This window comes from Anas platyrhynchos, chromosome 3 (genome assembly GCF_047663525.1).
Source record: "Anas platyrhynchos isolate ZD024472 breed Pekin duck chromosome 3, IASCAAS_PekinDuck_T2T, whole genome shotgun sequence".
NCBI classification, from domain to species: domain Eukaryota; kingdom Metazoa; phylum Chordata; class Aves; order Anseriformes; family Anatidae; genus Anas; species Anas platyrhynchos.
Window position 1 is genome coordinate 119,375,130 of NC_092589.1, and position 25,082 is coordinate 119,400,211.

Consider the following 25,082-nt stretch of genomic DNA (forward strand, 5'->3'; position numbering starts at 1 on the left):
TTTCTCCTCCCTTGCCACCCACTGGCTTCTCCCCAGGGCGAGCTCTGCTGTCCTGGCTCTGCTCCCCGTTTCTCTGCCGCCCTCCTCAAAGCTTTTGGGAGCTTTCCAAGACTCCTCGGAGGAAGCTCCCTCGGTCTCTCCCTGTTTCCTTCCTCCCCAGCCCAGCATGGGTGCCTCTTTCCATTGTGCCACGGTTCCTCCAGCCCTTCGGGCCCCGCGGTGCACACGCTGTTGTAGGCTGCGGCCCAGGGCCCTGGGGGAGAACAATATATTGCGTTATCCTTTGTTTATTAAAATAAAACGGACGGAGCAGAGCAGCATTTTGTTTCCTGTGGGTTTAGCCAGCCCCTCCAAATCTGCTGATGGTCAGCCTCGAGATTCCTGTTGATGTCATCCGCTCAAGATTTATGCCTCCTGCCCACTCTTCCAGCCTGTGGCCTTTCCTCACTTCTTGCGTTTTTAACAAAACCTTCTGCAGCCTCCAGCTCCTCTCCCACGTGGATTTTGGGGGTTTGGTAATGCGGAGCCCACCATTTTGTGTGGCCACGGTGAGCTCCACACCGCTGACTCCATCTCCTTTTCTACGTGGTCCCCCATTTTGCTGTCGCATTTGGGCGTGATGGGACCCCCTGGGCACAATCTTTGCTTTCCCATGAAGGTCTGAACCCCCCTGGGGACCCCACCAAGGACCCCATTGGCCCAGGAGGAGTGGATATTTGGCTCTTTTGGGAAGCTGGTCCTAAATTTTGCTGCCACCATCTTTCAGGGTGAGAGAAGGAAGAGAGGAATTGGTGCTGCTTCCTCCTTAGGGCTGGGGAAGCAGAACTCCCCCTGGCTCTCCTGACACTGGGGACACGAAATTTCGCTCCACGGATGGACCAAAGGGGGTCATCTGGCCTCAATATAGACCTTAGCACGTTTCCAGCCCCCTCATCCTCACCGTGTCGGCCAAATCTCTCCATGCAAACAGCTCCAGTTTGGCTCATGCTCCCCCTCAGCCCCATTCCCCACCCCAGTGCAAGCGAACTTGGGGTGCCCCCCCCACCCCACCCAAAAACCACACACAGGAGACACTGCACCGCTCGTGAGAAAACAAAAGAAATGCCAAGGCAGTTTATTTACAACCATAGTATACAAAAAAAAGGACAGCTCGTGCCACAGCTAGAACAGCCCCCTCCATCTCCTTCACCCGCCGCCTTCTCCCACGCTCCAGATTTTGGCAGCCCCTCCAGGGGCGGGTCCCCCTCCCCAGCCCCCGGGGTCGGGGTGAGCATCTCATGGCACAAGAAGAGACACGGCTCCCTCTGGACCTGAATCAGTGCTTGTAAAAACCTTCTCTGGCTGTAGAGGAGACCGAGACCTTGGTTTGCATCAGGGTTAGAGATGCCAGGGGCTGGTGGTACTGGGACCAGTGCCTGCTGGCAACTGGGAGAGGAGGGGATGGACCCCCGGGGCAGAAAGCAGAGTCTCCGATGTCTCCTGCTGGGAAGGAAGGACTCCCTGCCCTGCTCACCCTCCCTGGAGGCACAGATCTCCCTCCCCAAAACACCTCCTGGGGGGCACGGCTTGGGACAAGGCAGCAGCGGGGTGCCCCACGCTGCCTCTCGCCCTGGAGTCACTCTGGAGCAGAAAAAGGGATTTTTGTCCAAGAGCTACCAAGAAGATGAGTCTTGGGAGATTTTTTACAAAAAAACAAGCAGCTCTTTGGGGTCTTTCGGTGTCACCCTGAAAAGGATCCTCAGCATCTCCTACAGCCGGGTTGAAGCCTTTGGAGCAAGCGAGTCTCGCTCTGACCACCTCCAGCGAGGGGTCTCCTCTCCCCCAAAGCGGTGCTGGAAGGTTTAGGGGCCAGTAACACCCACCCTGGCTAAGACCCTGGAGCCGAGATGGGATGAAAGGAGCGGGGGGTCACCAAGAGATGCCGCTGCCCATCGATGGCCAGGAGCCCGCCGGGGCAGGACGGAGCCGGAGAACCGCAGCTGGAGGGGGGCGCGCACCCGCCCGCCTGCCCAGCACCAAACGAAAGTCACACACGACGCACATTTTCCCCCCTTCCCTCCCCACCCTCTCCATCCCCGGGGCCAACTCTCCTCTTCACCAGCTCCAAGGCTGGCTCCTTCCAACCTCCTCGGCAGGCGGCACGCCGGACCCCCGTGGGGCGCGCACCCCAAAACCGGGGAGGCGCGCGCACTCCCGCCCGCCCACCCATCCGCTCGCCTCCCTCCCCACCCTCCCCGAAACGACTAGGATGGCTTCACTGGTCAACTCTGTACATTCACAAACAAAGAAAGCAGAGGAACGTCCCCTTCCACCAGCCGGCCTCGCGCTGCGGCAGCCTCCGCCACCTCCCCGGAGCTGTCAGTCCAAGCATCGCCTCTTTACCTGGAGGCCTCTTCCTTGAGCTCCTTGTTTTTCCTCACTTCTTCTGCGTGTTTGTCCTGTGGGGGGAGGGTTTGGGGGGGGGTGGGAGGGAAGGGGGGAGACGCGTTAGCTCGCCGGGCTTCGGGCCCCACGGGCGGGCCAGCGGCTTCGGAGGGGTTCGAAGGCACCGAGGGCGTTCGCGAGGCCAGGTTCGTCCCCGGAGGGACAGCGGTGGGTCAACTGCGTCCTCTCCTCCCCGGGTTTTAAGAGGGTTTTAAGGACCGTGGAGGCACTCGGGGACAAGACTGCAAGATTGTCCTCGCCCTCTATCTAGGAGGTAGACGTCAGCCAGACAAGGCGGAGCGGGAACCCCAAAGGAGATGGGGCGAGCTCGGATTGTCCGTCATTATCTCGTGCTCTCTGCCTCTGCCCCAGGGCTGGCCGAGGCGTTTGGAGAAGGGCACTGGGCGAGCTCCTTGCAGAAGGGATGTTTTGGAGGGAGCTGGAGGTGGTGAGGGTGGTGGGACCTTCCGTGCTGAGGCTGGGAGCAGACCTGCTTCGGGGGAGAGAGAAGAGGTCTGCACACAGCGGCGGCACGGCAGCACGGACACGCCAGGCCCTCTGGGGTCACCCCCGCCCCGGTGGGACCTGGATTTTGGCTAACGCCCCCCCCTTCGGCGGTGTCCCCAGGGGGTCGTGCCACCCCATGAGCCATGCGGGGTGCCCGGATGGGTGTCCCGGTGCTTCCCCTTTCCCCTTCCAACCCCGCGGGGGTCTCACCTTCTCCTGCAAGCGCTCCAGCATGGCCGCTAGGTGCGCCTCGCGGTTCTCCTTGTTGGACTCCATCTTCTGCGCCAGCTTCTCTTTGGCCATTTTGATGAAGTTGTTGTTCTCCTCGATGGCCTTCTGGATGACCTCCCGCTCGTGCTCCCGCTTCTCCGCCAGGTGCTTCAGCAGCTCGGCCTCCTGGTACTGCGGGGGGCAAAGGGGGCACCGTGGCCGTGGGCGCCGTGGACACCACGAGCACCACAAGGACCACAAGGACCACAAGGACCACAGGGACCACGGTTTCCTTCCCTCCCCGATGCCACCACCCCCTCCAAACTCAGCGATGTCCCCCGCGGTGGCTGTGCCATGGGCACGAGGCTGTGTCCCCGTGTCACCTCCCCCGGGGTGCGCTCCCGCGGGCGCCACCTCCGCACCCACCTTCCTCCTCTCCTCCGCCGCCTCCAGCTTCTTCTGGATCTCCTCCAAGGAGGGGTCGCGCCGCCGGGGCAGGGAGGCGTTGAATTCGGGGATGCCGTCGAAGGAAGGGGGCTTCAGGATCACCTCGAAGGACTGCCCCGAGGTGCGCTTGTTGAGCTCGATGACTTCCATGTCGGAGATGACGCACCAGGTGAGGTCTACGGTGTCTGCTGGGAGAGGGGCAAGGGCTGACTGCTGGCACGGGTGCCTCCCAAATCCTCCCACATTAGGGGGGATGAAAGGATGGAGGGCAGCCAGCTGGGGGTCCTGGGGGGTGAAGGGAGCTCAGCCCTTAAGCTGAGGGGGTCTGGAGAGGAGAAGGCTTTGGGGAGACCCTCCCGGTGCCCTGCCCAAGGGGGTTTTCAAGAAATATGGAAAGATTTTTGGGCTTGTAGTGCCAGGAGGAGGCACGATAGTTGAAACTTGAAATAGGGTGGATTTGGATTGGCTTTAAGGAAGAAATTTTTGGTGCTGATGGTGGTGAGACACTGGGGGCGTCCCAGAGGAGCTGTGGGTGCCCTGACACGGGGGGCTCCTACCTTCATAGGTGTACGCCGGTTTGTTCAGGGGGTCCGAGAGGAAGCAAGAGCAGAACAAGGAGACGAGAGGCAGCTCCTTCATCTTCTCTTTGTAAGCTGGGGAGAGAAGGTGGGAGCGGGGTCAGCGGGCGGGGGGCCTGCCCGGCGTCGGGCAGGGGCTGCCGTGTGTTGGGGACGGGCTGGGATGGGGCTGGCACGGTCTGCTAGGTTACAGCAGGGTGATGCAAGGTGTGCAAAGACACCGTGCAGTGGGGAAACTGAGGCACGCAATGATGGGGGTGCCTTTAAAAGAGGGGTTTTGCCCATCCTGGTGCACGATCCACACGCACACCCCGTTGGATGGCACCCCCGGGGTGCCGTGCGCACCCCAAAGCAGGGGTCAGCTTGGGATGTTGGCCATCCCCGGGGCTTTTTGGGTGGGCGAGGGGTTTGGGGGGGGTGCCCCAGTGTGTTTGGGGGGGTGTCAGGGGGTGGGGGCACGGAGCCAAGCTGCCCCCTGTCCCCGTGGGACCCCACAGTGGTTGCGTACCAGCCAGAGTCATGGCGCGGCGATCCTCGGGCGTCTGCAGAGAGAGCAATCCTGGGGGCTGGGGGGGGCAAAAAAAAAAGGCAGGATGAGTGCTGGGGGGGCTGGGGGGCTTCACCCGGCCCTGATATCCCACCGGGGGGGGGGGCAGCTGGATATTTCCAGCCTCGTGGGCAGGGATTTGGGGTGGGGGGATAGGGGTGTGATGCGGGGACAGGGCGGTGATGGGGGGGACACCGATGGGCGCATACTGGGGCGAGGTGATGGGGACATACTGGTGTGATGGGCTCATACTGGTGCGATGGGCACATACTGGTGTGATGTGATGGGCACATACTGGTGCGATGGGGACATACTGGTGCGAGGCGATGGGCACATACTGGTGCGATGGGTACATACTGGTGCGGCACCGTGTTTTGGGCACCCGCAGCCCTTCCCCATCCCACACCTGCACAACCCACACGCGTTTCACGTGCGTGGCCGTGCCGGGAGCAGCGTGCGCTTGCACACCCACCCTCGCAGACCCCACCCCACAAAAAAAAAAAGTGCACCCCCCTTTTGCACGGCCTCTGCTGGGGCGCGACTGCAACCGTGCCGCCACCCCATAAAACGGGGACCCAAATCCGTGCCTTCCAGCAACCTCCCCGCGGGCATCCCGGGGCAAGGAGGCTCTGGGGGGGTCTCTGGGAGCCCCCCCAGTTGCAGCACGCCCCGATCCATCCTGTGGGATCCCCCAAAATCCCGACCCCCCCCCCTTCTTGCATCGCCTCTGCATTTTCCAAGCAACCTGCCGCCGCGTGGGGGAGGAAAAAAGGGACAAAACGAGGTGGCAGCCTGCAGGGACACCTCCCTGGAGACACCCCCCTCTTTTTTAGCGACCCCCCCGGGAGGGTGAGACCCCTCTGAGGGTTTTCCCGAAGGGTTTTGCCTTTAAAACCCTTTTTTTTTGGTTTCTGTGAGGCGTGGAGGCGAGGCAGGGTGGGGATGCTCTGGTGGCTCGTGTGCGCACACGAGGCTGTGCACGGGGATGTGGCGGCGCCTGGAAGCCTTCTCCCCCCTCCTCGCGTTCCCACCCCAAATCCTCCTTTTTTCTGGGCTTGCGTGGGGGGGCTCGGAGGAATTTTGGGCTCCAGGAGCCCTCCTGGCATCCCTCCCATGCTGGCTGGAGGATAAAACCCAACATTTTTTCCCCCTCTATCGAGGTTGGGGGCCACCAGGAAGAGTGGGGGGCCACCAGCCCTGCTCCCCCTTGCAGGATGAAGACCCCTTTTTGGGGTTTGGAGGTTTCCACCCCGCTGAGCCCCGATGGTGGAGCTGGGTGTGGCGGGGGGGCTCCATCACCGCTGTGCCCCCCCCCAAAAAAGGATGAAGCCTTGCCCAAACCCAGGGCGCGGAGGCGATGCCGGCGAGGCGCACGTGGCCAGGAGGGAGCCCCAGGAGACAAACCCAGTGGGGTGACCCCAAATCCCACCCAAATCTCTGCTTGGGGGGGGGGGGGGACGGACAGCGGGGACACCCCCCCTCCTGCCCCCTTCCCTCGCAGAGCGATGGGGATGGGGATGGAGGGGTTTGGGGGGGGGCTCCCCGCTCCCCTCCTCGAAGCTTTCAGCGCTGTGGATGGATTTTCCTGGTGTCCCCCCCCCTTAAAATAAATATTTTGGGGGGGCTTCCTGCCACCTGCAATAATTTGGGGTGCTGGGGGTTTGGGGATGCCCCCCCCCCAAAGGCTGGGGGGGGGCTGCGGACCCCATCCTGCGACCCCTGTACATGGGGAGGGGAAAAAAAAAAAGGGCGAGGGGGTCCCCGGCTGGAAGGGAGGTTACGGGGGGGGGATGCCAAGCCAAGGGGGGGTCGCTACCCCAAAAAACACACCAAGAAATGGGGTGGGGGCGTGCAGGAATCCCCCCACCGCTGAGGATGCTGGAGGGGGACAAAAGCCGAGCCACATCCAAAGGGCGACCCCCCCCTTCCCAACGCCCCCCTCCCCAAATTTCCCAATGAATCCTTTTCCCCCCCACCCCCTACATCCCTCCACCCCCCCCGTATCCCTTTTTTTGGGTTTTTTCCCCCCCCAGCCCCGTGCGCTCACCCCACCGCCGGCACCAGCGCTGCCGCTCGGCGCTCTCCGGGCTCATTTAACGCGGGCGCGGGGGGCTCGGAGGAGCTGCCCCCACCCCGGGGGGGTTGGAGGGGGGGTGGGAGATAAAAAGGGGGGGGGGTTTCGGTGCCCACCCCCCCCTAAATGACATCACCTCCCCGGCCGCCGATTGGAGCAGCCCCGCGGCCGCCTTCAATTGGCCCCGAGCCGTGCGAACCGGGGAGCAGCCCGGTGACGTCACGGCCGGCTGCTATTTTCGGGTGAAAAGGTAAAAAAAAAAAAATAAATTGAAAATTAAAAAATAAAATAAAAAAATTAATTGCGAAAAAATATTAAAAAAAAATGAAATTAACGGGAGGGGGGAAGGCAGGAAAACGCTTGGAAATGGGATTTTTATTTATTTTTTTTTATATGGTTTTAGTTCTTATTTTTGGGGGATTTGAGCCCAAAATTGGGCCGGCACCCACCGGGGTCCCAGCTTTGGCTTGGGGATGGGGTCGTGCACGGCCCAGCAGGACGGAGCTGGGCGGTGACAAAGTGACAACGGTCGGGAGCTGGTGGCTGCGGGCACCTCCCCGCGCGGGGGGCTTGGGGACACCCCCCAGCTCCGATGTCCCCAGGTGGGGACAAAGCGCCCCCCACCAGGACAAAGCCTTTGGGGACATTTTGGGGTGTCCCCTCCATCCTCCCGGGGCTGGGACACCACCGGGTGTGTGTGACCCCTTTCCAAAAGGACCAATTCTTGCCCCCAAAATTAGGCGATGGGAGCTCGGCGAGGCCAAGTCCCACATCCCAAAATTATTTCGGTGCGTGACACCCCCCTGGGTGGGGACACCTCCCAGCTCCGTGCCCCCCCCGCCAGCCCCTAATTCGCTTCACCCTGGCCTATTTATGCCGAAAGCGAAAAATCACGAGCCCGGCACCCCCGGGGGGACCGTGCGGGTAAATTTAGGCACCATCTCCCCCCCCAAAAAACACCACGGGTTTTTGGGTTGTGGGGAGTTTTTTTTCCCCCATAAAATGCCCGGCGGGTGGCTTTGCAGACCCTACAACCCCAGGATGGAAATTGGGGTGACACCGTGGGTGACCGCAGCTCGGTGACACCGAATATTTGGCACGAGCTGCGCTCCCCATAGCGGGGACGTGGGGTTTGGTGTGATGGTTGGACACCCCAAAATTGAGCTGGGTGGGGCTGGTTAAACTGGGAGCAAACTGGGAGAGAAGAGGGAGCGAACTGGGAGAGCAGAGAGGGGGCTGTGGGACCCCCGTGGGGCTTGTGGGGACCCGAGGAGGGAAAGAAACACGCAGAGGGGACGAAGGGGGGGAAAAATTGAGCTGCAGCATCTGAAAAGGGACAAAAAACCATTGTGGGGACCATGTGGGGGGGGGACGGGGCCCGGCCGTGGCTGGCACCGGGGCGCGTGGCACCCCACAGAGGGGGGGCCCTGAACAATCCCTGCTTTGAGCTCCAGGCTGAGGGCACGAACCCATCCCTGAGGTGCCAAACGCATCCCTGAAACCCCAATCCCAAAGGAAACGAATTTTTTTTTGGGGTGGGGGGGACACAGGGCTGGGTGCCGGAGCCCCCCCAGGTGGGGTCGTGACGCTCGGTGACCCCACAGCACCTCGGCGGCCCCCCCCTGCAGCTTCTCCCCGGCCTAATTTTGGCTAAACGAGACCCAAAATAAAAGGAGGCCAAGGAGATTTGGGTCTGCCCAAAACTCTGGGGACCTGCCACGTGCCGACCCTTTTCCCATCCACGCGGGGCTGTCCCCAAGGGGGGGGGGGGACGGGTGGGATTGGGGGGGTCAGCGTGGCACGGGTGGGATGGGGCTGGAGGAGAAAGTGGCCAAAAAATTGGTGGCGGGGAGGAAAAAACCCTGGCATTTGCGCCACTGCCTAATTTTGGCTGTTCGGCCCCATTTTCCAGCCCCCCCCCCCCTTTATTTTTTCCCTTTCCCAGCTCCTCCCAAAGCGGGGTCCCCCTTGGCGAGGTTGGGGACCCCCCTTGGGAGCGGAGGCTCCCAAAAAAAAGGATGCTGAGGGCTCCGCGGGGTTGGGGAGGGGACAAAAAGCAGGGAGGGAGAAAAAAAAAAAAAAAGAAAAAAAGGAAAAATTAAAAAAAAATATATAAAAAAGCACCGCCCTGCCCCAGATTGGGCAGAAATGACATCATCACCCGGACAGGAGCCAATGGGAGAGCCGCCTGCTTCTCCGAAATCTCGGCTGTCCCTATAAATTCTGGATGATAAAGGGAGGGGGGGGTGAATGGCAGCCGGTTCAGCCCCCCCTTGGGGGGGTGACAGCCCTGAAACCCCCCTCCAAAAATGGCACTGGGGAGCTCGGTGCCCAGCTGGGGGGCTGCAGGGATATTTGGGGGTGGGGATGGAGGAACTTATGGGGTCTGTAGGGTCGGGGATGCCCCCCAGGTTGGAGGAGGGGGGGGCATCGATCCTGTCCTGCGTGGGTTTGGCTGGGGAACCCCTGGAGCTCCCGCAGCCAAAAATAAGTCAGAAACGGAGATGGAAAATAAATTGGGAGCCTTTGGCTTGCTGCGAGGGGGAAGGTTTGGGCTCGGGAGCTCACCACACTCAGGTTTTGGGGCACAAACCCCCCCCCCACCCAAGTAGCTCGTTAATTCATCATTTCCCCCAAACAATTTTGTATTTTTCACCGAAACGGGTGAAATTCACCGAATTTCCAAGCATCGCCAGCTCGGGGGTGTGCTGGGGGGCGTTGGGCAACGTCCCCATGGGGATGGGAAGGAAACGGGGACGCTGACACCGCTTTTCCTCGGGAACGGGATCGCGTCAGCCCCACGTAAGCCAGGCGGAGGACCCCCGGGTCGCCCCCCCCTTTTGTTTTCCTGCCAGCAGCTCCGCTTCCTAAGGAGGATCCGATGCAAATGGGGAGAAACCATGGAAACCGGCGTTAATATCAGCATCCTACCCGCAGATCCCGGACAGCACGGGCACCAAAACCATCCTGGAGGGGACGGGGACCCGTCCGAGGAAGCTGTCCCATTTTTTTGGGGGGGATTCGGGCGATGCTGCGAGGCTGGGGGCACCCAGGTGGCCTTGGGGTTTACGGGGGAAAAGGTTTTTTTGACGCAAAGTAAAAATTGATCGATCACCGCGCTCACACCCACGGGTGCTCGGAGGGGATTTGGGGACATGGGGTGGCCGCTGTCGTGTCCCCACCACTCCTCCAGGCTTTCCCGAGGTTGGTGACCCTGCTCTGGAGGAGTTTTTGTCCCCTTTTTTCCAACCTCTGAGCCTCCAAACATAAATTCCACATCTGGGGGATTTCTGGAAAGGTCCCTGAAAGGAGGAAGGTAGGAAAAGAAGGGACGTTGCTGTCACCGATGTCCCCACGGGTGGTTATTTTATTTTTCTGCCCTCCCAGCCGTCCCCGTTGGGTCGTTTTACTGGAAGTCCTGGAGCCCCCGAGCTTGGAAAGCCCCCGGCTGCTTTCATTTTCTATTTACAACCCCCTCACTTTTGCTGGGAGAGCAGGAAAGGAGCCAGAGCGGGCCGGGGACAGCTGCTGAGAAACGTTGACACAGCAATACCAGAACCCGATTTTTATTAAAGATTTAAAAAAAAACAGAGGCAGTACATACATAAATTCTTTTTTTTTTTTTTCCCTTTCATTTTTTTTTTCTTTCCTAGGGAAAGTTTGTCTTAAAACAGGACACAGGCAGGGGTGGCAGCTACACGGGGGTGTCCTCTTGGATGCGCACCCGGACGGGGCAAATGCGCAGCGCCCTGGGCAGCGCGCCCACCGGGGTGGCCCCCATGTAGAAATAGGGGAAAACGGTGCCCCCGAATTTCTCGTGGAAGGTGTAGATGTGGCTCCTGCGCTCGGCGTCGTAGAAAGAGAGCTCCCCTTCGTCGCAGTCCAGCTCCACCCGGAGCCTCCCCAACTCGCCCAGCGTGGCCTCCGAGCGAGCGGCGTTGGAAGCCCGGCACGTCTCGCCGTCGGTGGGCAGGCGGTAGAGGTACCAAAAACCGGAGCGGGCGTCGTGGTGAAAATTCCAAGGGGTTCTCCCTCGGGGTCGAGCCACCCCCACCCGCCAGTTGGTGATGCCTCCCAGATCCACCTCCCAGCTGTGGAAGCCGGCGGAGAAGCCGCGGGAGCCCAGGATGCAGGGGGCGGAGGTGAAACGCTCGGGGTTCTCCGTCAGCAGCTTGTAGCCCCCGTTGGTGACGCTGCTCAGGTCCTCGGACACCGAGAGCCAGCCCGCGGCGGAGTTGGGGTCGAAGCTGAAGGGGACTGAGGTGGGAAGACCTGGATTAGGAGGGCTGAGCCTGGATTGCCACGGGGATGAGCTTTACAGGGGGGGGAGCGCGGTCCTACAAGCACCCACCCACCCGTCCTTTCCTTTCTGGGGACAACCAAAGGCACGAGCCCGCCCCTGCGTGGAGAAATTAATTTTTTGGGGCTTTTTTTGGGGGGTTTAAGTGCCCAAGAGCACCTTTTTGCACCCAATCCTTGTCTCCCCAGCCCCATCAGAGGCAGGCACAACTGCCCCAGCACCCGCTGCCCCGTTCAAAGACTGCTCTCACCCTTTTTGGGGAGCCCCCAACATCCCCTGGTGCCTCACCCACGGTGATGTTGTCCAGCATTTTCTTCCACACGTTGTACTGCAGCGAGCCCAGGTACTTGGCGGTGTCGATCAGCATCCCCGAGGCCACGGCCTCCGGCTCCTCCACCGTGCAGGCGATCCTAGGGCAGGATGGAGCCGGGTCGGGGTGGAGGCAGGGGGTTTGGGGGGGGTCTTTTGGCAACTTTGGGTTTCTACAGGGGTTTTCCTACCAGCACCCTGCGTTTTCTCCTCCTGGGCTCGGTGCAGGAGCAGAGCAAGAGAAGGTCCTGCCCCCAAGGAAAGTCCCCACACCAAAAATCCCACCCGTGCCCTTCTTCCCCTATCGGGGTTTTAATGCTTCGACCCCAAGAGCTGCGATGCTGCTCCATTTTTGGGTGTTTTTACCCTGCCTGAGGCACCTGTGGGGGCCCCCAGCACCTTGTCCTGCTGGAGCACGTTGCCCTGAGAGGCCACAACAGGAGGGGACGTGAGGGTACAGGACGTTGTGTGGGGCAGGGACCTCATTTTGTGGGTACAGGGGTCACAACCGGGGCCGGGACTCACCTGCGCTTGCGGTTCTTGTGGGTCTGAAAGAGAAGAAGACACTGAGCATCAAATCCCTGCTCCTACAGGTTCCTGGGGGGGTTATAAACACCCCGAGGATCTCCCAGAGCCACTGTGGCCTCGCTTGGGGGAGCCACGAGGACCCCAGGGGGGGGGTTTTACCATGAGGAAGGTGTAGTCGTCCTCTTTGAGGTCGTCCTGGAGCTGGCAGGCTTCGTTGAGCAGAGCCTGGCTCTCGTCCGACAGCTGCTTGATTTTGCCCTCGACGAGGTCCTGCTTGCGGCGCGTCTCCTCCTGCAGCTGGGCCAGCAGCGCCTTCTCCTCATCCCGCAGGAACTCGTGCAGCTTCTCAAACTCCTTCTTGATCTGCTCCTCCAGGCGCACGGTTTCCACCTGCCCGGGGTGGGGATTTATCACAGCTTCCCCCCAGCTCGGCACCCCACTGGGATCCCCGAAATCCTCCCCAAAACGGAACCAGAGCTCTCCTCCGGCTGGGAGCTGCCCACCCCAAATAAACGGCCCCGCTGCCCGGGGTGTGCTCGTTGTCACCCAGCCCCGGGGGGGACACCGTGTGGCCGCCCCCACCCCATCTCCAGCCTCGCACCTGGTTGTGTTTGGAGATGGACTCGTAGCTGCGGTGCACGGTCCCGAAATCCTTCACTTTATCCCGCAGGGAGGTCTCCATGTTCTTCAGCTTGGCCTGCGGGGGGGAGACGCCTTCAGGACCCTCGCGAGCCTACGCCCCCGGGTTTCGGATGCGGAAAGACAAGAGCCCCAACCCCAGCAGGACGCGGTTAAGCAGGATCCTCGCTCAGCCCAACCCCTTTTTTCCCCCTCCTGCAGCCGAAGCCACCCAGCGCGCACCTCGGGGCCGTGCGCCGGAGGACGTTTGCTCCACGGCAAGTCCTCCACCCCGTTTTTTTATTATTAAACCTTTTTTTATTATTATTATTATTCAACACGCTGTCAAATCCTGGTTTTCCCCCGTGCCGGCTCCGTCCCCGCGACATTTGAAATAAATCTGGCGTGCTCCCCGCGGGGCTGAGTCACGGCAGCCGCGGGTCCTGGCACAGGGCCTGGCCCCAGCCCTGTCTCCTCCTCCTCCTCTTCTTCCTCCCCGTGTGGCTCCACGGGGCTGGGGCTGCCTCTCCCACATCCCCCCCTTGGCTCTGGGGCTGGGTTGTGCGCGAAAACCCTCCCCCAAAAAAAAAAATAAATCAGCGCGCCCAGCCCCGAGGCGCTGCTGCTGCTGCAATAACCGGCACGGCCGGATCCAGCTCAGCCAAAAATAAAAAAATAAAAAACACAAAACAAAACACGCGGGGAGCGGGCAGCTCTCCAAACCCCTCCCCTTCCCCGCAGGCTTTTTTGGGGCGAAGCGTTGAGCCCTCAGGGCCAGGCAGAGCGTTGGGAGCGGGGTGCAGCTCTCGGGGTGCTCCCCATGCAACCGATCCCTTCTTTTTTTTTTTAATTTTTAATTTTTTCCCCCGGATCATCTCACCCTGAAATCCGCAGCCGTCTCCTGCACCGGCCTCATCTTGTGCCCCTCGTGCTGCTTGGAGCTCTGGCAGGAGAAACACGCCAGCTCCTTGTCGTCCAGGCAGAAGAGTTTGGCTTCCTCGTGGTGCACGGTGCAGAGGGCGGCCGGGCGGCCCCGCCGCTGCCCTTCCTCTTTTAGGATCATCTCCACCAGGTTGCTGAGCGTGTGGTTGACGTGGAGGTCGTCGGGGGAAGCGGGTTCCTTGCAGACGGGGCAGAGGTGGTACTGGTGCTCCCAGGAGCGGCTCACGCAGCCCTTGCAGAAGTTGTGGCCGCAGCAGAGGGTCACGGCTTCACGGAAGGGTTCGTAGCAGATGGGGCACAGCAGCTCCTCCTTCAAGGTGGACGCGGAGGACGAAGCTAAAATCACCGAGCTGCCGGGCGGGGGGCTGGTTGCCTTCTCCATGGCGCTGGGGAGAAGAAATAAGAAGGGCAGGGGGGATAAGGAAGGTTGGAGGGAGGCCAAATTTGGGTTTCCCAGAACCCCGAGTGGAAAACCAGCCCCGGTTCCTGATGCAATCGGCTTCCTGCCTCTGACTCACCCCCTCCGGCTCCCTCCCAAGCTGGGCACCGGCCCTAAGTGACACCGCTGGCCTGGGCGGGCTCCGGGATGCTACGAGCCCGTGCCCACGACCCCGTCCCCAGTAAAAGCACCCCAAGACCCCCCTTTATCCCTTGGAGAGCCCCCCAAAGTCCCGTGGCGAGGTGCTCGGATCCTGGTGCTTTTCTCCCGGTCACCCCTGGTGCTCGGTTCCTCGCCCCCGGTGCCACCCCGGGGGCTGTTCCCCTACCCCAGGTGCCCCCCACCACGGTGCCAGGACCCCCACCACGGTGCCAGGACCCCCATCCCGGTCCCCAGACCCTCACCCCGGTGCCAGGACCCCCACCACGGTACCAGGACCCCCTTTTCCCAGTGCCAAGACCCCCATCCCAGTGCCAAGACCCCCATCCCAGTGCCAAGACCCCCATCCCAGCACCAGGACCCCCCCACCACGGTGCCAGGACCCCCACCCCGGTCCCCAGCCCCCCCTGTTCCCTTCCCCTCCCCGGTTGCCCCGTACCTTACTGAGGGCGAGCGGCAGCGCTTGCAGCGTCCCCTCCGGCGTGCGGAGCGATGCGGGGGCCGTGCGGGGGCCGGCAGCATCCCGAGAGCGGAGCTCGGAGCTGGGCTGAAGGCAGCGAGGGTGTCCCGGGAGGCGGAACGGGGTGGGAAGAGGCAGGGCTGCGGGGAGGGCTCACGGCAGCCGGCCCGGCCCCCTCCGGGCTCGCTGCTGTCCCTGGAGCATCCTCATGGGGAGAGGGGAGTGTCTTGGGGTTGGTGTTGCCAGCCCCATAGGGTAACAGCCCCATAAAGAACATCAGGTCCCCACAGAAGGGGAGCAGGAGGAGGGGGAAAACTATTTTCAAGGGCGCAGATGGCGAAAAAAAAGGAAAAAATAGAGGGTGTTGTGCTGCTTGGGAACGCATGTGCGATGAGAAAGGGCTGGTGCTGTGCTGGGGAGTCAAGGATAAAAGATAAAGTTGTCGGGATATCTAAGCTGGGGGTGAAGGACGGAGGGGGAGGGATGCGACGCAGCCTTCTTTGAGATAATTCACCCTGTGGCACTGCTTTGGGCTGGCATCGCCTGAGAAATGGGGAATTTGGGTACAGAGCGGGGAGCGACGAGGGAAAAATAATCGATTTTTTTTTTCGAGGGGAAAAAAAACGAATAATCGAGGGAAAAATAACCTTCAGAGGGGAGAGGAGCGCGTGGAAAGGACACACACGCCTGGCACAGGTGTAGGAGAGGTTTATTAGCCCCAGCCGGGAAGCTTTGGCTCATTGCAGCATCAGTTTGGGGCAGAAAAGAGCCCCCAGCACTCACCGTGCCCCCCAGGGGCAGAGCAGCTCCAGGTCCAGGCGCTGCACGGGAGGGGACAGCAGTTTGCTGGTCACCTGCGGGGAGAGGAAGATGATGGTGATGATACCAGGTCCCTGCCGCCACGTCCTGTGCGTGGGGACGGCGAGGAGCAGCTCGGGGACACGTCCCTGTGCTGGAAAACCCCTCTGGTGTGGGATCACAGCTCTTTGTCCCCTGTTTTTAGGGACCCCACGCTCACCCCGGAGGTGCTGTAGCGCTCCAGCATCAGGCACAGCTCCAAATTCTGCTGCTGCAGCTCGGCCAGCTCGGCCAGCAGGCTGGCTCTCCGCGTCAGGACGTTGCTGCGAGGGGAAGGCAGAGTTAAAGCGGCCCCAAAAGAGAAGCGGGGAGGTGTCAGCGGGGTCTCTGGGGGCTGTGAGACCCTCGTCAAGCCCCGTTTGTAGGGATACGGGGAGCTGAGCCACCTCCACCTCCCTGCTGGGGGGTTTTTGGGTGGGTTCCAGCACCACTGAGGGCCAGCACCCCCAGGCAGGTGGGGCCACTCACTAATATTCCTCCAGAGCCACCAGCAGCGCGTCCCACAGCTTTAGGGTTGTCTCTGGGATGACGTGTGCCAGGGCTTCCCAGTACTCCCCGTCCTTGGAGCTGTCCCGAACCTGCAGCGCCTCCTTTGCTGCCCTGCTTTTCTCCCTGAGGGACCCAAAATAAAGCCCCCAGGGGTGCTGTCCTTCGTGGGTGACAACCGACCCCGTAGCCTTCAGCTGCGCTGAGCACCTTCATCATCATCACGCCAACGAGCACGACCCCGCAGCTGCCTCTAGGGCGATGCAGCATCCCCTAGCCCTGCCCAAACAACCCCAAAACCCTTTGTCCCAGTGATTGTCTGGCTCTGCTGTGCCTTTTGTCCTACCTCGGCTTGTCAAAACCCCGAACAAATGCTCTCAGGATCCTGAGGACATCGTCAGCATGGATGCAGGCAGATGGAAGGGGGCCCGGTGGTCCCTGAGGAGATTTGAGCTCACCGGCCTCGCTGCCCGCTCTGTCCTCCCCCAAATCCATGACATCTTCTCCACCTGGGCTTCCCTGGTGGTGGAGGGAAGGTCAGGGGGCTGGGCACGGTGCCCTTCTACCACCTCCTCGTCCCCAAAAGCCACCTTGGGCTTCCAACCACCCGCAGCTTTAGCATATTTAGGGAGTTTGGGCAACATCTCATGGGTGAGAGGCCCTGGGAAGCTTTGCAGAAGATCCTCACAACCCCTCAGCCTCATTTTTTTGCCACAGGCTCTGCTTGCACCACGGAAAATGGAACCCTGGGGGTTCAGGTGATGTTCTGCTTCCCCTTCTCTCAGCGTGGGCTCTCCCCACTGCTGCCTCCGCAGTCCCACCTGGCTGAGAGGCGCCTCCTGGGCTTTGAACTTCAGGAAGAAATCCACCAGGCGCTGCAGCTCGTCCTCGCTGTCGATCTCGAGGGCCTGGGGAGCAGAGGAACATCTCTGAGACAACACGGGAGGGGGAGCGAAACGAACTGCATTTTTTAGGGTCTCGTGCAGGATCTGAGAGGGGGTGAGCGGCGAGAAGGGGTTTGCGTGAGACCGACAGAGGTTTCTGGGGGTGGGAGTGTCTGAGAATAGAAAGAGGGAGCCTGGAGGTGTTCACTGTCAGCAGGACGGCCTTGAGCCAAGAAGAAATCTTGGCCACGGTGCTTCATGCCCTCCTGCGGTGTTTCTTTCCCCTCCCTGCCACAAAGAGGCCCCAGCAAGCCCAGCTGGACCCCCTCAGGCAGCTCAGTCCCACTTCTGAAATGCACCCAGATGGTTTTTTTAAGCCATTTCTTGGGCCATCGTGTCCTGCACACAGAGCTTTCACATGTGACTGCCGGCCTTCCCTCAGGAAACTCATCCCTGCAGCCCCCGACGGGTTTAGATGTGGTGATCTGGTTCAGTGGAGGACTGGTTAGCGTTGGACTGGGTGATCTTGGAGCTCTCTCCCAACCTGGATGATTCTGAGGACTGATAACTCACCGAAAAGATGGAGTCGAGCCTCAGGAGGGTGCGTTCGTGCTTTCCCAGCGCACGCAGAGGCCTCAGCAGCTTTCTCTCAATGAGGAAACCCTTGGGAGACACACACAGAGCAGGCATAGAAACAGCAGTGTCTGCATTCATGTCCAGAACTCAGCCCCCTGCAGCCTGCCCTTCCTGAGCAGGGCAGGAGCAGCATCACCACTCACCGACTCGTCGCTCAGGAGCTCCAGGATCCTCTTGGCAGTCTTCTTGGAGATGTTTGGCAGAGGTGTGACTCTATCCCCAGCCTTCGCTGTGCTTTCTTTTCTTCTTCCTCTGTCACTCACTTCTTCCTTCTCAGCCTTTGCTATGTTTTCTTTTCCTCCTTCTCCACGGCCCACTTCTTCTTTCTCTTTCTCCTCCTCTTTCGCTTTCTCCTCCTCTCCTCCACAGCTGCTCCCTGAAACGCAGAAAAAAGTTGAGCAAAAGTCTTTAGATGCTTTGACCGCGCTCCCCAAACCAGCACTGGCCACTGTGGGAGTCACCAGAGAAATCCCAGTTGTTCCCTGAGACCTGGAAAGGATCCCAAAGAGCCCGGGATGCGAGCTGGCTCACTTGGAACTGGGTTTCCCAGTGCCACAGGGGTGCCAGGGGCTCTGTCCCACCTGCCAGGACCTCAGCAGCCAGCTTGGTGGCCATCCTCTTCGCCTTGTAACGCCTGAGGGGGCCGATGTTGTTGAGGAACCAGTGGCGAGGCTGCTCCCAGGGCAGCCCCAGTTGCTGGGTGTGAATGATGCGATCCGCATCCAGGGCTTTCCGCATCAGCCGCTTGGCTTCCTCCTCGTTCATCAGCCAGACCTCCGTGAACTTCTCAGCGTCGCTGGCAGCAAAATGCCTGTGCAGAAGAGAGAAAAAACCATGGCAGTGAGCTCTGAGCCCCAAAATGAGTCAGCTTCCCTTTGTACCTCACTCTGAGGCCTCATCGGGGTGGGTGGCCAGCACGCAGCCCACCTCATCCTCTTCTGCACCTCCTTGCACTGCCCGGTGATGCGCTCGCAGTCGGCTGCCAGGCTCTGGTTCTCCTCTCTGAACTGCTTCTCTTGTTTGTCCAGCTTTGTCCTCAGGTTGTTCAGTGAGCTGTGCAGCCTGAAGAGGGACAGCAAAGCTGGGGATTCCCAAAAAGGCACCTTTGGGCGAATCCAGCGTGGATGAAGGCTTTGGGACTTGGGGCTGTCTGTCTGCTAGGGACTACTCAGTGCCAAGGTGTGACTGAGCCTGACCCAGCTGGCACAGTTTCCCCTCTGGTAGCTTATTCAAATTGTTTTGGGGATGGCACTGCCCTGGGATGGGCTGGGACAGAGGTCACTGGCCTGTGAAAAGAAAAGAGGAAAGAGGAAAGAGGAAAGAGAGAAAGAGAAAGAGAAAGAGAAAGAGAAAGAGAAAGAGAAAGAGAAAGAGAAAGAGAAAAAAGAGAAAGAGAAAGAGAAAAAAGAAAAAGAGAAAGAAAGAAAAAGAAAAAGAGAAAGAAAGAAAAAGAAAAAGAAAAAGAAAAAGAAAAAGAAGAAAAAGAAAAAGAAAAAGAAAAAGAAAAAAGAAAAAAGAAAAAAGAAAAGAATACTGGGAGGTGACAGTGGTAAGGCAGAGCCCATCTTCCAGGGATGTTTTTGTTACCTGTTGATCTTCCTCTTCTGCCGGGATCTGATGATGGTGTTCTCCTCATCCTGCTTCTTAAGCACCAGCAGGTTGTACTCCAGCTTCTCCTGGTTCAGCAGATAGGCGGCTTTGGTCTGCTGGAGCTGCCTCTCCAGGTTCTGGCATTTCAGAAAACACAAAAACGAGCTGGGCCACGAGCAAAAGCCACACCGAAGCCCAGGTCTTACTAAATCTGCATCTGCAAGTCCCATCTTCCCACAATTTCTCCCGGCTGGCCACGTGGCATGCATGGTGAGTGATGGAGACGTTGGTTGTCCACGCTGCGGGACCATTTTTGGGGAAAGGAGAAGGGATTGAAGCTGTACCCAGCTTCTGCTCACTGAGGCACTAACACGGGCCTCGCTCCTCAACCTGGCTGCTGATTTTCATCTCACTTTTCAGAACTGAGTGCCTTTGGGACCTCTGCCCTCCTGCCACTTTCATTTAATTAACCAAAAGGCTCCGAACTTGGAGGAAGGGACACAGAGGAGTGACCGCAGGAGCTCCAGAACAAAACAACCGACACTTCTCTTCCTGCACTGATAAATTTGTGAGCACGGGGTCTCGCTGCACAGCCTGGAGGAAAGGAAGAGCTGCTCCCGGGGCTGATTGCTGCTGTCTCGTGGGGCTGCTGCTTTCAGAGAAAGAACCACGGAATGGTTTGGGTTGGAAGGGACCTCAAAGCCCCCCCAATTCCGACCCCCTGCCATGGGCAGGATGCCAGCCACCAGATCAGGTTGCTCAGGGCCTCGTCCAACCTGGCCTTGAACAATTCCAGGGATGGGGCAGCCGCAGCTTCTCGGGGCAGCCTGTGCCAGGGCCTCGCCACCCTCGGAGGGAAGAATTTCCCTCAAGGTCACAGCAAACTGCAGAGCAGAGAGACCCAACTCTGCACCAGATGCTCAGAGAGAGCCTGGCTCTCTGCCCGGGGGGGCTCTGAGGGCAGGAGAAGGGGTCCAAGCTGCAGGAGAGAGGCAAGAAGCACGTTGCTACCTGCTTCAGGGCTCTCCTGAGTAGCCCTGTGTGCAACAGGGAGCGTACAAACAACGCACGGCACCCAGCAGCAGCCCCACCTGCCTGGGATCAAAGCCTGACTGAAGCCATGATGAAGGCAAATCCCTGCAGGGCCGAGGGATGTTCCCCTCGCAGCAGCTGGAGAAAAGCCACGGCCCAAACCCCATCATTAAAACGCTGATTGCCATCTAATAAAACCGGGGAATACTCATTAGCCTCAAAAACATGGGTCTTCAGCTTTAGCTCTTGACTAAGCTCTTGTTTGAGAGACACCTCGGGACAATGATGTCACTTGTTAATAAGTGACAACTTCCAACTTCTCTTGTCTTATTCTTGACCTGGAAAGGTGAAGTCTGGGCTATAAAGAGTTAGGACAGAGTTAATTTTCTTTCTAGGAGCTGGGAGGGTGCTGTGTTTTGGCTTAGGATGAGAAAAGTGCTGATAACACGCCGATGTTTTAATTGTTGCAGTGCTTACACCAAGCCAAGGACGTCTCAGCTTCTCTCTCTGTCCTGGCAGCAGGAGCTGGGAGGGGACAGACCCAGGACAGCCGACCCCAAACTAACCAAAAGGGGTATTCCATCCCAAATGGGGTCACGTTAAACAATATATAGGGGCGGCTAGCCAGGGGGAGGAGGGCTCTACAGCAAACGACCGGCACAGACGCTGTTGGTAACCACCAAAAAATCCTTGCCATTTCTGGGCTTGAAATCTCAAACCTTGATCTGAATGTTAATTTAAATCTTCCCTACCAAAACCCAAATCCCTAACTTTTACTTGCATCTAGCACGGGGAAGTCATTCTCCTCCTCCAGCACGCAAGACCGTGCGTATTTGTAGACAAATCTCCTAACACAAACCTCTCCCCTTGTCTAAACAGAGCCAGTCCTTCATCCTTTTATTACAGGCCATTTGTTTACTTGCTCAAGACTCTCCCCCCCTAATCCCTAGTGTGTTGCCAAACCTGGACAAGGACCTGTAGGTACAAAGTGGAGAGGAATGGTTACTTCCCTGAATATAAAAATAATATATAGAATATAAAATATTCTATATAGAATATATAGAATATAAATATAGAATATAAAATATATAGAATATAAAACCTTCTTGAAACTGCAGCTAGATTTTCACACCAGCAGCACCGTGTCATTTGTGAACCTTGATCTCCAGCGTGCTGCTGCCTCCCTCCCGAAGTGGTTCAGGGATGATTTGGGACTTTACACCCTTTGGGTTATCAGATGAAGATGGCACAGGGTCAGGACTGTCCCCCTGCACTTGCCCTTTCAGGCTGAAAAAATGCTGGGGAAAACCAAACCCCACAGCCTGGGGCAAACCTCACAGCCTAGGGAAAAATTGTGGAAAGGCAGAGGTGCACTGCTTTGTTCTCACTGCTCCTCACAGGCAATTGGGTGCATTAAGAGGTGTCTGTATCTCTGGGAGGCTGTGGCTCCGGGGTTTGGGAGGACTGTACTCTGTCACCATATGCCTGGCTACCTCAGAAAGGGCAAACTCACGATAATTCTGGTGTGATGTGGGCTTCAAGGGCATTAGAGAAATTGTGGGTCTGCGGTTAGATGTCAGAGGGAAAAGCTCATACTTCCTAGGCCAAGGACCCTGACAGAATGGCAATTAGCTTGCTCTGAAACGATCTGGTGTCAGGACGCTCAAACTGATTTTATTTATTCAATAATCTTTTTATTCAATAGATTATTGAATCTATTTGATTCTCCTCGTAATCACCATCCCAGAAGTAGCAAAGCTCTCAGCCTTCCCAGTTGCTTCACACCTCCTTGCTCAAGTGCTACAGGAGTCTAAGCTGCCCCTCCGAACCAGCAGTGCCAAGAAAAACCTAGTGCGAGCTGCCCCCGTGGCACACGTCTGCTCTTCCTCTACCTGCACGTCATTCTCCAGCTGGATCTTCATGCTGTTGTACTCCTCTTCATCCTGCACCCGCAGCTGGTTCAGCTGTTTCTCAAACTCTTCCACCTTCCTCATGCGGGCGTGCAGGTATTCCAGCTGTGGGCAAAAGGGAGAACACCAAACATTAACGGTGACAGCTTCCTCCAACGATCACAGCTCCCTCAGCCAGCACAAAGCAAGGTCATGCACAAATAATTCCCCAACAGAGCAGTCTGAAAACTGCCCCTCTGTCTGAGGGAGCCAGATGTCTCCACACACACTTGTCTTTCTCACTGTCAGACAGCAGCTCTGGGCCTGGAAGCTTTTCTGTACCTGGTGGGGACGTTACCTCTTTTGTGTTGTGGGCCTGGATGGCCTCCTCCCACTTCTTCCTGTTGCTGTCCAGCAGCTCTCGCCGCTCGAACTCAAAAGTTTGCTGTAAAAGAGACGATTTCAGTGACAATTTCATGCTCGTCCTCATCAGGAGAGGAGCTGGTGCTGCACACGCTGGCCTGATGTCTCCTCTCACAGGCAGAAACCTGACGTTGCAGCCCCACCAGGACTGCTGCTAACAGCCACGCAGAGCCCAGAGGTGCCCCGGTGCTGGGTAGCCCCGAGAATTTCCCTGGAAATCTGTGGAAATTTAACTCCAGCCCAGCCCGTGCAATGAGCCCGAGGCTTTTTTTTGCCATAAATCTGGAGAAAGGAACAACTGCAGGCTTTCCAACTGGATTCTCCCTCCACCAAAGGGGCCGTACCTCAATGTGATGCAGTTTGTGGCGGTAAGTTTTCAGCACGATCCGGATCTGTTCCTCCATCCTCTCCAAAAGCAGGTGGATGTCATCCGACTGCTTCTTCATGGCCTGCACGTACTGCTCATCTTTGTTTTTCAGCTCCTGGAGGAGGATAGGAGATGGTGAAATCGGAGAGATTCGTTTTTCTAGGAAGCCTCAGGGGCTCACAGAGTGAAAACCCAGATGCTGCCTTTACCAAAAAGGAAGAGGGGATGAGGACGAAGGGATAAGAGAGCCCAGGGATGGGTAAAAGGGAAACTGGGAGGAAAGATCACCACTGCCACGGTCCCTGTGCTACCTGCTGCAGTTCACTGATGAGTTTGTTCTTCTCCTCCAGAAGCAGCGAGCACTGCTGCTGCTGCTGGTTCAGCAGCTGCCACAGCTCCTGCGGGACTGTCACGTCCTCAGCCAAGGCCCACTTGGAGGAGATCTTCTCAGACTCGTAGGCGCTGGACTTGGCTTCGTTCTCCAGCTTTTTCAGCCTGCAGGCAGTGGGGAGGAGAAGGTAAATTGGGAGCTGGGGCAGGGCAGCAAGTTCTTCAGCTGCTCCAGACACGGTTCAGTGGCCTGCAGCATGTACAACACCACAGGAGCACTCCCCTGCATGATTTAATCTGAAAAGTGTCCTCCAGATGTCATCGCAGCAGCAGCTTTCCCCCCCCAAACCTCCTCTATGGGCACAGCTCCTGGTTCCTTCAAGATTTCCCCAGCTGAGAAAGGGTCAGAGCTCTTGCTACAGCCAGTTTGCCACAAACTGTTCCTACAGTGCCCTCCAAAGGCAGCTTGGAGCAAGGACTTGGTGTTTCCCCGCTGATCTCGGGGTCCTGCAGGCAGGGCTCTGGGTCAGCGGTGCAGACCCAGAGCACAATTTCTTACCTCTGCTGCTTCAGCTCTGCCTCTTCTGCCCTCCTCTGCGTTTCCCTCGAGTCCGCAGCCACCTGGATGTTGGTCACTATCTGCGTGCCTTCGAAGAGCAGCTTGGCCAGCCTCTGTGAAGGAGGTGGTGCACGCGTCACGCCCTGAGAGCTGAGCTCTGGGAGGAGGGACGCTCAGGATTCACCCCAGGAATCGCCTCCCACCCTTCTGTCACTGCCTCTTTTCATGTCAAGAGCGCTGTGACACTGGGAACTGCACAGAACTAGAAGGGTAAAAGCAAATGCCTACAGGTCAGGGACACGAGAGGACCTTCCCGTCCCACTGCCGCACCTGCTGGCTCTCCTCCACCTCCTTGTGGCTCCTTCTCTCCTCTTCTTCCTCCTCAACCTCTTCCTTTGGCTCCTCATCTTCTCCGAGGGCTTGCCTGGGCAGAGGAGAGGAAAAGTTGGGGTGGAAGTGGACATTACCGTTAAGGTTTGGTGATGGGGTCCCAAAGCACCTAACCCTAACCCAGTGCCGCCCTGTAACTGGGACCCTGTGCCAACTGGCAGGGAGTGGGGATTTGGGGCAGTCCCTGACCCAGAACCAGCTGGGTGAGAGGTCCTGGACCCAGTAAAGGCTGTCATGGGCACGCTAGGTCCTTGCCCCCTGCCAGCTCACGGTTGGGGTGCTCAGACCCACTGCCTGTGTGGGGTAGGGGATGTTCTGAGACCTCTGGTGCCAGCTCAAGGATGGTCCCTGAGCTTATGGGAGATCACAGAATCATCTAGGTGGGAAGAGCCCTCCAATATCACCTAGTCCAACATGTGATTTAACACTACCCAGTCCTCCCCTAAACCATATCCCTAAGCTCTACATCTAAACGTCTTTTAAAGACCTCCAGGGATGGGGACTCCACCACTGGGCGGCCCCTTCCAGTGCCTAACAACCCTTCAGGACAGCCCAGGGCGAGCTGCTCCTGGTGCGGGGGCGCCACCTCAGGGAAAAGGAACCCACCCACGACCAGAAGCCGGATTTTGGGGCGCTGCAATCGGCGCTGTTTTGGGGCACTGGTTGCGAGGCCTGGCCCTGTCAGGCCTCAGTGAGAGGGCCCCGGGGGGGGGAGGGCTCCCCATTTTCCTCACCGGCGCTTGGCATCGAGGCGGGCGGCGATGCGGCGGCGGCGAGCGGCGATGCGCTCCTCGGGGCCGGGGCCGGGATCGGGGTCGCTGTCGGGGTCTTGAGGGGCCGAAATCGGGGTCGAAATCGGGGTCGGGGCCGGGGTCGGGGCCTGGCCCCGCGGAGCCTCCTCGGCGCCCCCCCCTCGCCTCATGGCGCTCCCGTTGCTAGGCAACGGCGGCGCCGCGCATGCGCAGAAGCGCGGCGGCGCATCCGCGGTTGCCTAGCAACGAGGAGACGGCGCATGCGCACTGCGACACCCCCGCGTTGCTAGGCAACGGGGCGCGCGCTTTTTCTCGAAGCTTCCATGGCCTGGGGATGGAGGGGT

At 58.9% G+C, this 25,082-nt stretch overlaps 2 protein-coding genes across 8 annotated transcripts; both read right to left on the reverse strand.

Moving 5' to 3' along the window:
• Window positions 1–1,082: 1,082 nt before the first annotated feature.
• On the reverse strand, window positions 1,083–6,895 carry STMN4 (stathmin 4). Of its 4 annotated transcripts, none has more exons than XM_038177591.2 (6): window positions 6,761–6,894; window positions 4,675–4,732; window positions 4,146–4,241; window positions 3,568–3,776; window positions 3,142–3,333; window positions 1,083–2,438 (listed from the first exon to the last, which is right to left on the reverse strand). In XM_038177591.2, the coding sequence occupies exons 2-6, from the start codon at window positions 4,685–4,687 to the stop codon at window positions 2,379–2,381; spliced, it is 570 nt and encodes a 189-aa protein (XP_038033519.1). In that variant the 5' UTR covers window positions 4,688–4,732; window positions 6,761–6,894; the 3' UTR covers window positions 1,083–2,378. The 4 variants fall into 4 exon arrangements, with proteins under 4 accessions (XP_038033519.1, XP_071892706.1, XP_038033517.1 ...); XM_072036605.1 differs by having other exon boundaries at window positions 3,568–3,773; window positions 6,761–6,893; XM_038177589.2 differs by lacking the exon at window positions 1,083–2,438 and adding an exon at window positions 2,448–2,914 and having other exon boundaries at window positions 6,761–6,895.
• A 3,442-nt stretch (window positions 6,896–10,337) lies between these two features.
• TRIM35 (tripartite motif containing 35) lies at window positions 10,338–24,972 on the reverse strand. 4 transcript variants are annotated; one of them, XM_072036608.1, is made up of 24 exons: window positions 24,721–24,972; window positions 23,927–24,020; window positions 23,597–23,709; window positions 23,019–23,202; window positions 22,685–22,822; window positions 22,276–22,362; window positions 21,921–22,043; window positions 18,994–19,133; window positions 18,334–18,468; window positions 17,988–18,217; window positions 17,550–17,782; window positions 17,344–17,433; window positions 16,708–16,794; window positions 16,233–16,405; window positions 15,869–16,012; window positions 15,561–15,663; window positions 15,326–15,396; window positions 14,522–14,737; window positions 13,423–13,870; window positions 12,526–12,657; window positions 12,084–12,314; window positions 11,922–11,944; window positions 11,376–11,497; window positions 10,338–11,044 (listed from the first exon to the last, which is right to left on the reverse strand). In XM_072036608.1, the coding sequence occupies exons 1-24, from the start codon at window positions 24,906–24,908 to the stop codon at window positions 10,482–10,484; spliced, it is 4,068 nt and encodes a 1,355-aa protein (XP_071892709.1). In that variant the 5' UTR covers window positions 24,909–24,972; the 3' UTR covers window positions 10,338–10,481. The 4 variants fall into 4 exon arrangements, with proteins under 4 accessions (XP_071892709.1, XP_027311269.3, XP_071892710.1 ...); XM_027455468.3 differs by having other exon boundaries at window positions 12,526–12,621; window positions 24,721–24,969; XM_072036609.1 differs by lacking the exon at window positions 15,869–16,012.
• Between the last annotated feature and the right edge of the window lie 110 nt (window positions 24,973–25,082).